The 15075-nt window shown below is 38.0% G+C and overlaps 1 protein-coding gene across 2 annotated transcripts in view; it reads right to left on the bottom strand.

Moving 5' to 3' along the window:
* Window positions 1–13691, bottom strand: part of adamts14 (ADAM metallopeptidase with thrombospondin type 1 motif, 14) — a 76782-nt gene extending 63091 nt beyond the window's left edge. The window contains exons 1-2 of one of the 2 annotated variants that reach the window (XM_084135059.1): window positions 13374–13691; window positions 12290–12666 (exon numbers count right to left, since the gene is read on the bottom strand). In XM_084135059.1, coding sequence (XP_083991185.1) covers window positions 12290–12666; window positions 13374–13452 — 456 coding nt within the window. In that variant the 5' untranslated portion in view covers window positions 13453–13691. The remainder of the gene's footprint in view (window positions 1–12289; window positions 12667–13373) is intronic. The other variant, XM_084135058.1, reaches the window with a different exon arrangement.
* Window positions 13692–15075: the final 1384 nt, after the last annotated feature.

The raw sequence follows: 15075 nt of genomic DNA, 5'->3' as shown, positions 1-15075 counted from the left end.
ACTTTTAAAGGGGTGGTTGATTATGATTTGACTTTTCTAACTTTAGTTAGTGTGTAATGTTGCTGTTTGAGCATAAACAACATCTGCAAAGTTACGACGCTCAAAGTTCAAAGAAAAGGGAGATATTTGCTTTTAAAGAAATTGATTTTTAAGGACTACAACAAACGGCTGGTAGAGACTACACCACATTCCTCCCATTAGTGACATCACAAACCCTAGAATTTACATAAACCCCGCCCCCTGAACACGATTTATAGATTATCATGACAGAATATGCTAATCAATGACTAAGATAACTACACATAAGCTGCATAAATTCATCAACTAACCATTCAGAAATGTACTGTTGCTTCTACTCGTTTCACTTCTTCTTGAGTCTCTCCATCATTGTCTGACTCCGGTTTGAACATAAAAAGGCTAAACATGTCTGTGTGAGTGCAAGCTGTTGTAGCTCCGCCCCCTGTGCCGGGAGCAGCAGCTCATTTGCATTTAAAGGGACAGACACAAAAACTGTGTGTTTTTGCTCACCCTCAAAAAGTGACAATTTTGACAATATATAAAAATATCTGTGGGGTATTTTGAGCTGAAACTTCACACACACACTCTGGGGACATCAGAGACTTACTTTACATCTTGTGAAAAGGACATTACACCACCCCTTTAAAGCTCTGCATGGACTGGCACCAAAATATGTTTCTGAGCTTATACATTTTAGTTGCTCCCAGAGATCTCCGAGATCCCAGAATCCACTGAGTCACGCTTATAAACTAAAGGAGATCGTGCTTTCTCAGTCGCTGCTCCTAAGTTGTGGAATGGGTTATCAATGCGTATCAGATCCTCCACCTCTGTAAACATGTTTAAAACTCGTCTTACGACATCTCTGTTTGATGAGGCCTTTGCTACTTTGTAAGGACCGTTAGGCTTTGATCTGATGTTTATAATAGTATTATTATTATGATTTTTTCATTTTTATATTGTATTATTTCTTTCCTTTGTGTGTTTTATCTAATCCGTTTTGAAATTGTACAGCACTGTGTTTTTTAAAGTGCTTTATAAATAAACTTTGATTTGATTTGAATGATACTTTTTCTACTAAGTGACAGTAAAGGCATTTATAATGAAACAAAAGATTTCTATTTCAAATAAATGCTGTTCTTTTCAACTTTCTATTCATTAAAGTATCCTGAAAGAAAAAAATAAATGTTTCATGGTTTCCACAGAAATATGAAGCAGCACAACTGGTAGTACACACACACACACCGATCAGGCATAACGTTACGAGCACTGACAGGTGAAGTGAATAACACGGATTATCTCTTCATCACGGCATCTGATGGTGGCTGGGAGATATTAGGCAGCAGGTGAACATTTTGTCCTCAAAGTTGATAAAAGCAGGAGAAATGGGCGTCAGGATCTGACCGAGTTCGTGACAGCGAGTGATTTTCTCTTTGTCTTTTGTTCATGACCCCAGTTATTGCAAGCTGTTGCAATATGCATATTGCGATACTGTATATACATTTTCAATATTTTGTGCAGCCCTACTGACGAAGTGTCAATATATTTCCTGAGAACTTCAACACTAATATTATCCCACGCCTTCTGCAACTGAAGCCAAAGGCTTTCCTTTGAATGTACAATAGATCTGTCCAGTTTTTATCCAACTCGCCCAAAATTTGCTCAATGGGGTTCACTGTAAACCCAAATAAGTTGACAAAACTCAAAAAATGTAAGGCAATCAGTTGCCTCAATTTTTTTAAGTTAAGACATTCAAAGTTTAAGTAAACAGAACTGGCAGACTTTTATTTTGTACTTATACATTTTAATTGTTCTTAACTTGAAATGTTTGAGTACACTAATTCATACATTTAACTTAAAACATTCATGTAATCTCAATGTGAACACTTTTATTAGTATAAACTTAGCTAGCTTTAACAAGCTAGTTTGCTAACATACTAATGTGTTAACATGTTAGCAATAGTATGTTATACAGTAGCACTTGCTGTATGAGTGCAGCAATATAACGGTTTTATTTGCTCTCAAATCATTGTCACCATGATGGTCACTATCCTAAAACCAACATTAACAGAAATTATTCTAAATTAGCATAACAAAATATGAATCACTACTAAATCTCCCACTTAACATTAATCTTGCACACACACAAAAAACATTATATTACACTTAATTCTAGCATTTACTCTCCCTTTCGAGTGCCATCAGCAAAGCATGCTGGGAAATAGACATCCCAGCCGTTTCAGTTAAACTTAAGTTCGTCTAAATTAAAAGAAAGAATTTCATAAAACTCGAAACAATGAAACAGTTCAGTTTACTTAAAATATATCAGTTCTGTGAACTTGAAAGAAAAAGAAAGTGCTAAATACTCATAAAAGTTCATTTGACTTATTAAACTAATTACTTTAATGTAAGTTTGTCCAACTCAAACCAATTAATTATTTTGAGCGTCAGTGTTGAGGTCCGGACTGTGGCGGGTCAGTCCATCATTTTCAATGTTCCAGCAGATTTTTCCCGGCAATAGAAGAATGTTTAGGGTCATTGTCCTCTCGGAAAATAACAAATAAAACCTCTTAAATATGCGAAGTGTTCAGATCATTTTGGCCACCAGTGTATTGGGATCCGTCACTGGTTTTTAAAGGAGCCTTGTAAGTGCTTTTCTTGATTTTACTTTCTGTTTTGTATGAGTATTGTTTTTTATGGTTATCTCTGTGCCGTCTTGACCAGGTCTTCCTGGAAGAAGAGATAGTGATATCTCACTGGGATTTACTTGGTTAAATAAAGGATAAATAAATAAATGATCTTGTTGAACATCACGACAACATGCTCTCACAGCACTACTTCAACTCTTCTTAATCCCATCGGTCAACACAACAGGAGTAACTACACATCTCTCCGGCGCTCTCGAAATAGACAAGCTTCATATCCAGTGTAATATCAGCCCGGTTTACAGGAATAGTTCAAGCATAAATAACTCTTCTTTCATCATTTAATCACCTCATGTTGTTCCAAACCTGACATGAGGGTGAATAAATGACGACAGAGTTTTTGACAGATTTAACTATTTCTATATTTATTCCGGTGGCATCGTGTGTATCAGTTTTCCTGGCAGGACATATCCCGGGGGCCTTGACTATACGTCTGTGATGGAAACACAAATAGCCACTTCTCTATACTGGTAATGCTCCTGTTTCCAGCGCACATAAACACATTTAGACCGCACATCATCACTGCTGAATCCATTTACAGTACACACACATAAACTCATGAACTTCACACATTACTGCAAATCTTTGTGCACATTTTACCGCAGAGCAGAAATCTATGGAAGCTTGTTTTCGCCACAGAATAAAACATTTTAAAAGATAATTGCGACTTTTTATCTCACAATTGTGAGTTTGCATCTTGCAAATCGGACTTTATTTCTCACAATTGTGTGTTATAAAGTCAGAATTGCATGATATATACTCACAATTGTGTTATAAAGTCAGAATTGCATGATATATACTCACACTTGTGTGTTATAAAGTCAGAATTGCGAGTTTATATCACGTAATTCTGAGACAAAAAGTCAGAATTGTGAGATAAAAAGTCACAATAACCTTTTTAATTTTTTATTCTGTGACGGAAACAAGCTTCCATAGAAATCGGTCTGATTGTTTAGATAAATCATAATAACACATTTTCCACAGTTTACACTCTTCCAGGAAGCCAGATTTACCGGTTTTCCAATTAATTACTTATAACACGGTTCCTGAGCTGCCATTGGTTGAAAAAAACGAGCGTCAGTTTGCGTTATGTTGAATTTTCTTCAAAAATACAGCCCAAACAGTGATGTTTGACAAACAAATGATTATTATCAACTATTATCAAAATTATCAAATGATTCTTTTTAATGAGTCAGTCAAAAGAATTCAAGATGCAGCTTCGGATTCACTCCCAGACAGCATTATAGTGTCGGCCCAGATCCGGGCCACATCCGGTACATGTGGATTCAACGCGTACCAGATGTGGGCTGGATCTGAGCCGACACTATAATGCTGTCTAGGAGTGAATCATTTTAATTAGTTCACAACTGACTCCATTACTGAACTGCGAGTCATTTTCGGTCACGTCTGATTCAAAGTGAACCAAGAACCGTTACTGTGATGCTTGGGTTCGCGAGACAAAAGTCTGTTTACTGATTGGTTGTTCAGATGACCACATGTAAATTATACCATAATGCCATAATTAATAATGGTATTCTTTGTTTAGGTGACATGTTGGAACCATCATCATCATCATCATCATCATCATCATCATAAGCATCACGATACTTTATTCATTCAAACAGGAAGAAATATTGTGGCACAAATACAATCAGGATCAAGAGTGACAGCATCAAATTTGAAATAATTTGCAGTTTGCACAAAATACTAGAAATTACTAATGTGTGTGTGTGTATAAACATAATAATATAACATAAATTATAATATAAATAAGTTAGGGATTATCCCTAACTTATTATTATTAGGGGTTAGGGATAATCGTTTTAATTATTGAACTCCCTTTAATTGTTTCTCTTTGGTCTGGAGCCCTGTATAGTTCCCTGTGCAGAAAACTGCATTAAATAAGTGATGCATTAAATAAGTGAATAAGTTTCCATCAGAAGAGCAGCGTGAGAGTGGAGATAATGACGGCTGGCTCCTTCTTGTCAGCGCTGAAACGCAGAAACAAGACTTCTCACTTCTCAGGACCATGTAATCACAGGCGCAAACTAGTGACGGCACATCCAGATTTCCCAGAATTCAGGGAGGTCTGACTGGATCTAGCAACCACAAAGATCTTGGACGCAGAGATACGCTTTCACAGCATTGCATATTGCCATGCGTTTCCAAACTGGATTTGCTGTGGGTCGACTATGAGACGAGCCTGAGTTAGAGACTGAAATAGTCTAGAGATTCAACTGACAGCTGTCACACTCGCTTTTAAAGGGGTGGTTGATTATGATTTGACTTTTCTAGCTTTAGTTAGTGTGTAATGTTGCTGTTTGAGCATAAACAACATCTGCAAAGTTACGACGCTCAAAGTTCAAAGCAAAGGGAGATATTTGCTTTTACAGAAATCTCCTTTTAAGGACTACAACAAACGGCTGGTAGAGACTACACCACATTCCTCCCGGGTTAGTGACATCACCAACCCTAGAATTTACATAAACCCCGCCCCCTGAACACGATTTATAGATTATCATGACAGAATATGCTAATCAATGACTAGAAGATAACTACACATAAGCTTCATAAATTCATCAACTAACCATTCAGAAATGTCCTGTTGCTTCTACATGTTGTCACTTCTTGAGTCTCTCCATCATTGTCTGACTCCGGTTTGAACATAAAAGGCTAAAGGTTCTTGAAATGTTCAGTGAATGTGTGTGTGAGGTAATCAAAGCTGCTAACACACAAGCTCTTGAAGCTCCGCCCCCTGTGCCGGGAGCAGTAGCTCATTTGCATTTAAAGGGACACACACAAAACGGTGCGTTTTTGCTCATCCTCAAAAAGTGACAATTTTAACATGCTATATAAAAATATCTGTGGGGTATTTTGAGCTGAAACTTCACACACACACTCTGGGGACATCAGAGACTTATTTTACATCTTGTGAAAAGGGCATTATACCACCCCTTTCGCATGCACATGACAAACTCAGGCCAGGTTTTGAAGTGTGCATGTTCAGCGTGTCCTCAAGTGCATTCATGGTGATTTATTCGCAAACTCTCCTGAGGTTTGTAAGGTTGAGGACGCTCTTCGACACACACACACACCCTGCAAGCCAAGACGTGCTCGTGTTGATGTTGGCGCGCTCTCAATCACACGCTCGGCAGCTGATCTATCTTTACCGTGACAGGCGTGCTTCCTGATTCGAGCCATAAGATGATCTCACCGGCTTGAAGGGGACACCCTGCTATTCACAAAACCTCGAGATGCGCTCTCAAACGCTCCGTAATGCGCATCTCTTATCTGTGCTCACGCTGAGAGCAGCTGTCCGGGCATTCTGGGATTCCTCCATCAGCGACTGCGTGTCCGATGACCTGCTGGATCGAGGTGGATAAAGTGGAACAAACTTTTAATAACATCCTCTCCGTTGCATAAGAGCTCTGATGTGGAGCGGTTTGAGTCCATCGATGCGCTCCGTCAATAACTTCATCTGCACTGAATCCTGTACACTCAGATATGAGTTTGACAGACTGTGGATAAGAGCAATTAAACGGATCTATATTGGTTTAGTGTCACACAGCAGTAGAGGTTATCCGTCCAGAAAACATAAAAAACAACCATATTTTATGTTTGCAACGCTCCTTTTTCTACAGTCAAACCAAAATGTATTCAGACGCTTTCAACAATTCTCACATTATCACAGTTTATTCGCTATAGTTTAGAAAATGCTATTAAAATATGAGCAGAACTCAGTTGATATTTAACTGGTTTTGTCCGTCCTTCTGTTAGACTGTCTCACACATGAATTATGTTGAATATCTGTCAGCTGTTAAATTTAACTACACAATTAGATAATACCAGTTTAGCTCAACCAATCAGCAAGCAATGCTTCATTTTGTTCAGTCTGTGTGTAAAAAGAGCATTAGCAATTAAAGAAAACACACTTCAGCAAAACATGATCAGCTCAAAGTGTCCGAATATATTTTGGTCCCAAATTTTACTGGTAGTCACTGTATGAAGAATATTTGGGTATAATACGTCACAGTTTACTTTATTTTGCTCTCCTCACTTACATAAATGAACTATAGTGTCTTGCACCTATGATTTTAAAAAAATGTCAACAATTATATCTGGTGTCTGAATAATTTTTGGTTTGACTGTATATGCATTTTCATCATGCATCTTGCAATTGCAACGTGAGGCATAAAAACATACAGAAAACGTGAAAATCTTGTGCATAAATGCATCTAGCTATGCAACACTGATTTTGTGTGTTCCTGCTTTCTGAAATAATCATAAAGCAGCAAATGTTCACTGTGCATTCTAGTGGACAAAAGCATATATTTTAAGCCTTTTGAGCTGTTTCTCTTTCAGATCAACTACTGTCATGGAAAAGCAACAGAATCTTACTGAGCAAGTCAGTTAAATTGTTTTTTTATTGTTCTGTTGCCACCCTGTTACAGCCAAAGCAATGCATTATTTTGTTGCCTCGTAACCGCCTATATTGCAAAAGATTGTTCATTAATTGGTTTACAGTGATTTTCACCATATTTTCTGCATGGCGCGAGATGTGTGAGAAGAGCTTCAAAGAGACGTTAAGAACACACACACATGTTTCAGCTTTCACAATGGTGTCTGGAAGGCTTCAGTGTTGTCTGATCACATCCTCATGTCCTACAGCTAAAGAAACACTTCACTGTTGCGGTGCGCAGATCTTAGTTTACCTGTCGTGTCGATGTGCAGTTCATAAACTGACCAAAGCACTGATAAAACGCTTTCAATGAGAATAGAATTAGATTTCATCCTTGGAAGTTGCAAAAGTCTGCAATGGTGTCTGATGCATTTCAGAGCACAAGATGAAGTTTTAAGCCATATTTAGTAGACAACTACTTAAATTGAGCCAGCACAGCGGGTCTCTGTGGGTCTCAGGTGCAATAAAGAATGAGGAAACTCATTTTGTTGGGTTTCTCATCAATAGAGATTTTCAGTGCTGAAGAAACTCGAGCATTAGGTATATTTCAATCTGAATGTAAATTAGCGGCTTTCAATAAATCAATAAAACAAGTTAGAGTTCTAAACTTTCGTGTTTCACTATAATGAAGGAAACCAGTGCTAAATTCAGACTGGAATACTAATGTGCCCAGCACAAAACACTATGTGAAACGTTATGTGCAACCAAAGTAAACGCTACATTGTTGTCACATGATGACCTTATTACGTGCTTTAGTTCTGAAAGTAGATTCCACTTATTTAATTAAAACAGTTACATTGCATTTCTGAAATCCAATCTGTAAAAGTAGATAAGTTTCCATCCAACAGGTGTGAACTGAACTTATGTGCAAAACTGGAATATTACATTAAACATTTGCGAATAAATCACCGTTTCCATCACAGGTTAAGAGAACAAAATCGTCAACAAAATCGTCACTTCCTGGGAAATTGGTGCAAAATATAAAATAAATTGGTGAAAAATTGTGGCTGTTTTTCCCTCCATCATAAATGAGTGTGACTGACGAAACACGATAAACGCTGTCATGTTCTCTTGCGTTCGGATGCTGGTGTTCGGGAACACACTCGTGTGTGAGACGCTTCTGGAGCGAATTAAACCAAATCATTCTGATCACACACTTTGACTCCGGCGTTTCAGAAACACCAAACCAACATTAGAGATGCTGCAATGTGATTGGTCGGCTGCTTACTCCAGTTATCCAATCACAGCCTCCACTGAGGCAGATCGAGCAATTTATTCGGGAAATGTGTTTCCATCTTAGTTCATGCGCATATCTTATCGAGAAAAAATACCTTAATTTAGCGCCTACGTTTTTTATGCTTATTTTTAGAATTTATGCACATCTTGGTGTTTCCATTCAGTGTTTTTAATGTGATATCCCAAAATTCACATGAAAATAGTTGAATGGAAACTAATGCATGATGAAAATATGTTAAAAAAATCACAGTTCATATAATTAACTTCCATTTGTTAATCACACTTAAAATATAAGGTCGAATCAAGCGTGTTGCATTGCATTGTGGACACACTGTGCTCTGTTGCATGTGCACATAAAGACGAATAAAGCAGGACGAATGCGCACAGAACATTTGCATACTATGCACAATATACATACTTATTTCAATTAGAGCCCAAGGCTCTAATTGAAATAAGTATGTATATTGTGCATAGTATGTGCATAGTGTGATTAACTGTGATACATATTTTCATGATGCATTAGCTGTGTTTGGCATGCATTGTCATGCTTATTGAAAATACACTCGCACTACTTTACTGTGCTTTTCCACAACAGGTTAAACCAACTATCAGCTATTTAGCGGAGTAATCTTCAATATTTCAAGCTTGCACATCATAAATTATGAATGCCGTTGCTCACTGCTAATTGCAGTTTGTAAAACCATTAAATCTGCTCAAATACACACTTCTGCTGCCGTTCATAAACCATATTCTCTTGCACAGAATGACTGTTGGGTCCGGTCCGGTCCGGGACGGTGGCGCAGGAGACAGCGTGTCATTGTCCTGACACTCATTACCTAAGCGAGTAATCGATGTGGCCGTAATGAAAGATCTCATTGTGTGGAACGTGCTGGCGGGACAGAGGCGCTGTGTTCCTCGAGGAAATCACTGCTGTGACGGGGATCGGGTTTCCCTGAAAAAGCACAGCAGTTTTCACTGCCTCCTAAAGCTCTTTGATTAAACTAATAACAGTGAAGAGGACAACACACACACACACACACACGTTCTGTCACAGACGTGCTGGAGTGTGTCGAGCGGCGTGTGACAACAACAACAACACAAGCGCATCACACAGTTAACAGGGAACGCTCTCGGTTATGAGCAAACCTTCTTCCTGTAACATTAATATGTTATTATTATTATTAATAAAATAATATTATTATTAATATTATTAATTATTATTATTATCTGGTCTTTAACAATGTTCTCGTAGACGTTAGCACAAAAATGTTATTTATACATCGTTCATGGGACATTTTTTTCAGCATTTTATTTGGGCATTCCCCTAACGTTTCACGACTTGTTTCAGACCGTTCCAAGAACGTTCAAAAGTGACGTTCCCATAATGTTTGACGAATGATCAAGCGGAATGTTTCCTTAATGTCGCATTACCAAGAAAAAAGCTTTTAAAACGTTTAAAAACTGGACGTTTTTTGAACGTTCACAGAACATTCAGAAATAACGTTTTCATAACTTAATGGGAACGTTAGCAGAATATTGTTAGAATACATTTTGTTAGCTGGGCACTTACATATGGAAGCTTATTTCCACGACAAAATAAGAATATAATAAGGTAATTGAGACTTTTTATTTACTTTTTATGACTTTTTTCTCGGAATTCTGCGTATAGATCTCGCAATTATTACTTTTTTCCCCAGAATTCTGAGTTTACATCTGGAATTATCACTATTTTCTCGGGATTCTGAGTTTATATCTTAAAATTATGACTTTTTTCTCGGAATTCTGTTTATATCTTGCAATTCTGACATTTTCCCAGAATTCTGAGTTTACATCTCGCAATTATGATTTTTTTACCCCAGAATTCCCAGTTTACACCTTGCAATTGAGATTTTTTTCTCGGAATTCTGAGTTTACATCTCAAATTATGACTATTTTCTCGGGATTCTGAGTTTATATCTTAAAAATTATGACTTTTTTCTCAGAATTCTAAGTTTACATCTCACAGTTATGACTTTTTTCCCCAGAATTCTGAGTTTACATCACGTAATTCGTCCTTTTTCTCGGAATTCCCAGTTTACACCTTGCAATTCAGATTTTTTTCTCTGAATTCTGCGTTTACAACTTGCAATTATGACTTTTTCCCCAGAGTTCCCAGTTTACATCTTGCAATTCTGATTTTTTTTTTTTTTTTTTTTACACCTGACCTGACTGCATGCAGAATTCTGAGAAAAAACAGTCAGAACTGCAAGTTGTGAGATATGAACTGTCAACTGAAAAATGTCAACTGGGAGATAAAAAAGTTTGAAAAGTTTTAGTCTGTATTGGAAATAATCTTCCACGCCACATAAGTGTGAGTTTGCGAGACCTGCAGCTGCTTTCTTGCAGTCTGTGTTTTGATTTCGAGACTTGTGCACTGAGGAATGATCACTATCGAGGGTGCACTTACTCAGGTTTAAAGGGTCAGAAGAGTTAACTGAATCCATGCATCAGGGGTTTGGGGAGATTTGGGATGGTTTGAGTCTCTGACCTGAACAAATCCTCAAGACAGCAAGTTTCCATAAGAGAACAAAACAAAGCAGACGCCAGAATCTTCTAGTTCCTGTCCGGACAGTGTGTTAACTGTTGCACAGAACTGATTATGTTTCAGCAGCCAAATTAAAGCCTCCTGTCATACTCTGAGTACATTTGTGTAATGTGACCCTCAGATAAGGAGTTTAGAAGGACAGACTGACATCATTAGTTTGACAAATCAGGAAAGTGAAAGTATGGTCGGTGCCGGTGGGCATGTGAATCTTACGTAAGAGCTGGAAAGATTGGAAACCACAGCCATTCGACAGTTGAACATGTCCGGAGGGCAGCAGATAATCAGTAAACTCAGATTTATACAACAGTTTGAGCGCGCCGTTATAATGAATATAGTACAGCACTGCTGGCTGTGTCCCGAAACCTGGCATCTTCACTTCTGATGCCCCGAAATACTGTCCATTTCTGGAGCCGTCTTATGATGCCATATGCTGTACATGCACAAAACCTGTCTATGTTTGGAGAGCAACTATGATGCCCAAAAAAGCTTTATGCTATTACGATGGCCAAAATTAAGGCAAGACACTTGGTGTTTTTTCATGCATTGGTCACTTTTGAGATTTTGGGCGATATGTCATTTCATAATCTGTTGTTTCACGCTAGAGAAAAGAAAACATCCAAAATACACTTTTAAGTGTTTATTTTATTGCACTTTATCTATTTGCATTTGTAGACTTTAACTACAATGCATATCTTTAAAAAAAGAGTTCGAAAACTCCACTTCAGGCGCTCTTTTGTTTTATTCCTATCTACAGTAGTCAACATTTGTTGACAAGTGTATCAGAAAAGTTCATCAAAGTTAATTCATGTATAACTTTGATGAAAGGTTTTGATCCACTTCAAATGTTGACTAATTTATATCTGATTTGACTGATTTTATACAACACTATTCCTAAAAACATGGTGAAAAATATATATATTTGAATCTCCTCTGTAAAAACCTTCAACCCACCCAAATATGTAGAAGAGTTTTCAACCTGGCTTCATCCAGTGTTCAAATATCTCTTATGAAAATGTGCAAATGAGTGCATATTTAATTAGAGAATGACTGATTTGCATATTTAAACAATGCACGGTGATATTGATTAGTTAAACTTTTACCCTGTTCACCAGGGTTATCTTGCCTTTAAAAATGCTCCACATCTATTTATGCACAAAAATGCAATAAGTTTGCATCTCGCTGGGTTCTGGGACAAAGCTGCACACACACACACACACATTTAAGAAGCCCAAGGTTGGCATCATCATCTCACTAGTTTCTGAGACTCACCCAGTGTGAGCTGTTACTTACCAGTCCATCGCAGTTACTGATGGCCACCGAGGCCCTCGGCATGTCCGTTACATCCCCGGTAAACACACAGTCTCCGAGCATGCGCTCTTTGGCCCGCTCCTCGAAGTCCTCCTGCCACTGAACGAAAGCTCCAGGGGCCACGAGTCTCCTGTTGGCCCTCAGGCGCAAGTGCAGCTCCTTCCCGAACACCGTGACGTTGAAGAACAGCTGCTGCGCGTTGAGGGCCTCGCGAGGCGTCACGGGCGCGTCGCGCGGGACGCGTTTCCTCCCGGATGATGACGCTCTCGCGGAGAGCACGTGAGACACGAACCGGCCGCGCGCGTCCGTGCTGAACGGGACCATCAGGCCGAATTCACTCAACTTACCGGACAGATTGCCTGACAGAGACAAACAGGGTTTTATTACTGACAGGAGACTGCATAGGGCTACTTACAGTATGTAAACATGAGATGCAGATATGCAAAATTAAAAAAAAATAAAAAAAAAATAAAAAAAAAAAAAAAAAATATGAAATGCATGATCAATTAACTAAAAGAAGGGGAAATGAATGTTTTATGATTATAAAAAGTTGTAATGTTATAGGATATAACGTTTTATGGTTACACTTTATATATATTTATATATATATATATATATATTTAAGTACTGAGTATAATAATACTGAACTAATGTCCTTAGGCAACCATAGGGTTAGGATTAAGGTTTGGTTTAGTTGTATGCGATTATGCATAATTTATAGTTATTACTGTACTAACATGTACCATATGTATCAATGACACTGTAAAAAAAAGTGTTGCCCTATTTATAGACATATGAATGAATATGCATGCAAAAATTAATCTTGAGATCCTTGACAGTAATAAATAAATAAATATGAAATGCATGATCAATTAAATAAAAGAAGGGGAAAGGAATGTTTTATGAATATAAAAATAGACATATTAATGATTATGCATGCATAACTTCGCATGCACGCAGAATGTTGACGAGTTCTTTGTTTTTAACTCGCTAAAAGTTCTTTCTCGTGAAGAACATCCAGCTGTGGAATATTACTGAAAAACAAAGATAAATCAGCTTCTCTTACCATGAGATTTTGCAGCCTGTCTATAGTCCAGAAATAAGAGGTTTATCGTACAGTACATGAATAGATAAATATAATCCATAGCTGCCAATGCACGAAAGTTTTCTTCTGGAAGTCGACTGTAAACTCTCGTCCTGGACGCGTTTCATGAGGAACAGTGTGTTTGAGAAAGTTGCGCCGAACTGCAGAGCATTGCGAGTGTCACAGAGAGTGTGTGCAGAGTTCTGATGGACTCAAGTGGACTGGACTCACACGGGACGTCCCATCACTGACGACAGCTCGAGCTGAGACCGCCCGAAGCTCCACACGTCTTTAATGGGCAAATGTGCTTTCGATCAGAGGGAATTCAATGGCTGAAACTAGTTTAATGCATTAGAAAGTCACTGTTGTGCTTTTGTTGAACTCTTTCGCGCATTTACACTGCGGAGGGGGAAAAGGCAACTTTTGAAAAAGGCATTTAAAGGGACAGTTCACCCCAAAAACGAAAGTTCTGTCATTATTTATTATGCACCCTTAGTTTCATAAAGCAAGTCATAAAAACAGTATGCACTATATTCCAAGTCACAAACTTTGAAATGCAAAGTCCTTAAAGGGTTAGTTCACCCAAAAATGAAATGTTGCTCTAAACCTGTAAGACTTTCGTCCATCTTCAGAACACAAACGAAGACCACTGACAGTCTACGCAACTACTACTTTCAAGCCCCAGAAAGTACAGACATCAGTAAAGCACTCCATGTCACTCCAGTGGTTTAACCTCAATTTTATGAAGTGGCGCGAGTGCTTTGTTTGCGCAAAAAAAAACATAATTTACCACTTTATTTATAAAATATTAATTTCAGACACGTGTTCACGTAACAACATCCGCTCTGGCGTCAACACAAATGCATGCCTTGTGGAGCTCTCATGAACGCACATTGGAGATTAATATTTTGTAAATAAAGTGGTAAATATGTTTTTTTTTTGTTGCATGAAATATATTTATTTATTTATTTGTATATTTCACTTTTTGTTGTATATCTGTTTGTTTGGCGTTGAAATGAATGCAAAAAGAACAATGAAAATTAAGATAGGTTTTATTTACTGTATGACATACTGTTAATGGACTTATGGACACTTTTTTTTTTATTTGGCAAAATTTGTTTTATTTGATTTCTAAGCATTGACTAAATGCTTACGAGAAAACGAGTTTCAATGGACAGTAATTTACCTAGTGCTCAGTGGATGATTTGGAATCATGATGTAATTAAATGATATTTACTGTATATACAGTGTGTGTGACCCCTGGTAGAAAGAGTTAAACTCATTTAAGTGAGTTTGAAGTGCAGCTCCCCCTACTGGACGAGGACGCAGGCGCGCCAGTACTGATAATTAGCATGTTATGAATAAATTAGCTGTGATAGAGAGATTGTGGTTAGTGATAGAACAAAAAGATCAACTCCAGGAGCCTAAAAGTCGGCATCTTCATCGATAGCGAGACTGAATGACGGCAATCAGTCAATTTACGAGAAGCATCCAGTAACACTCTAGTCCACACACACCTCTGCTTGTTAGAGGTCGAGATCCATGTGTCCTTCACACACACACACACACACACACATTGACCGAGCTCATGAAGCGGACTGACTCAGAAGTGAACTGAAGCTCAAGACACACTCATGTTGTTCCAGCTGGACTGAGTCATTGAGACACACACACTTGTCCAGCA

Source organism: Abramis brama (assembly GCF_963993115.1).
Source record: "Abramis brama genome assembly, chromosome: 14".
Classification (NCBI taxonomy): Eukaryota; Metazoa; Chordata; class Actinopteri; order Cypriniformes; family Leuciscidae; genus Abramis; species Abramis brama.
Note: the sequence above shows the minus strand (reverse complement) of the source record. Positions and strands in the feature narration are given on the sequence as shown.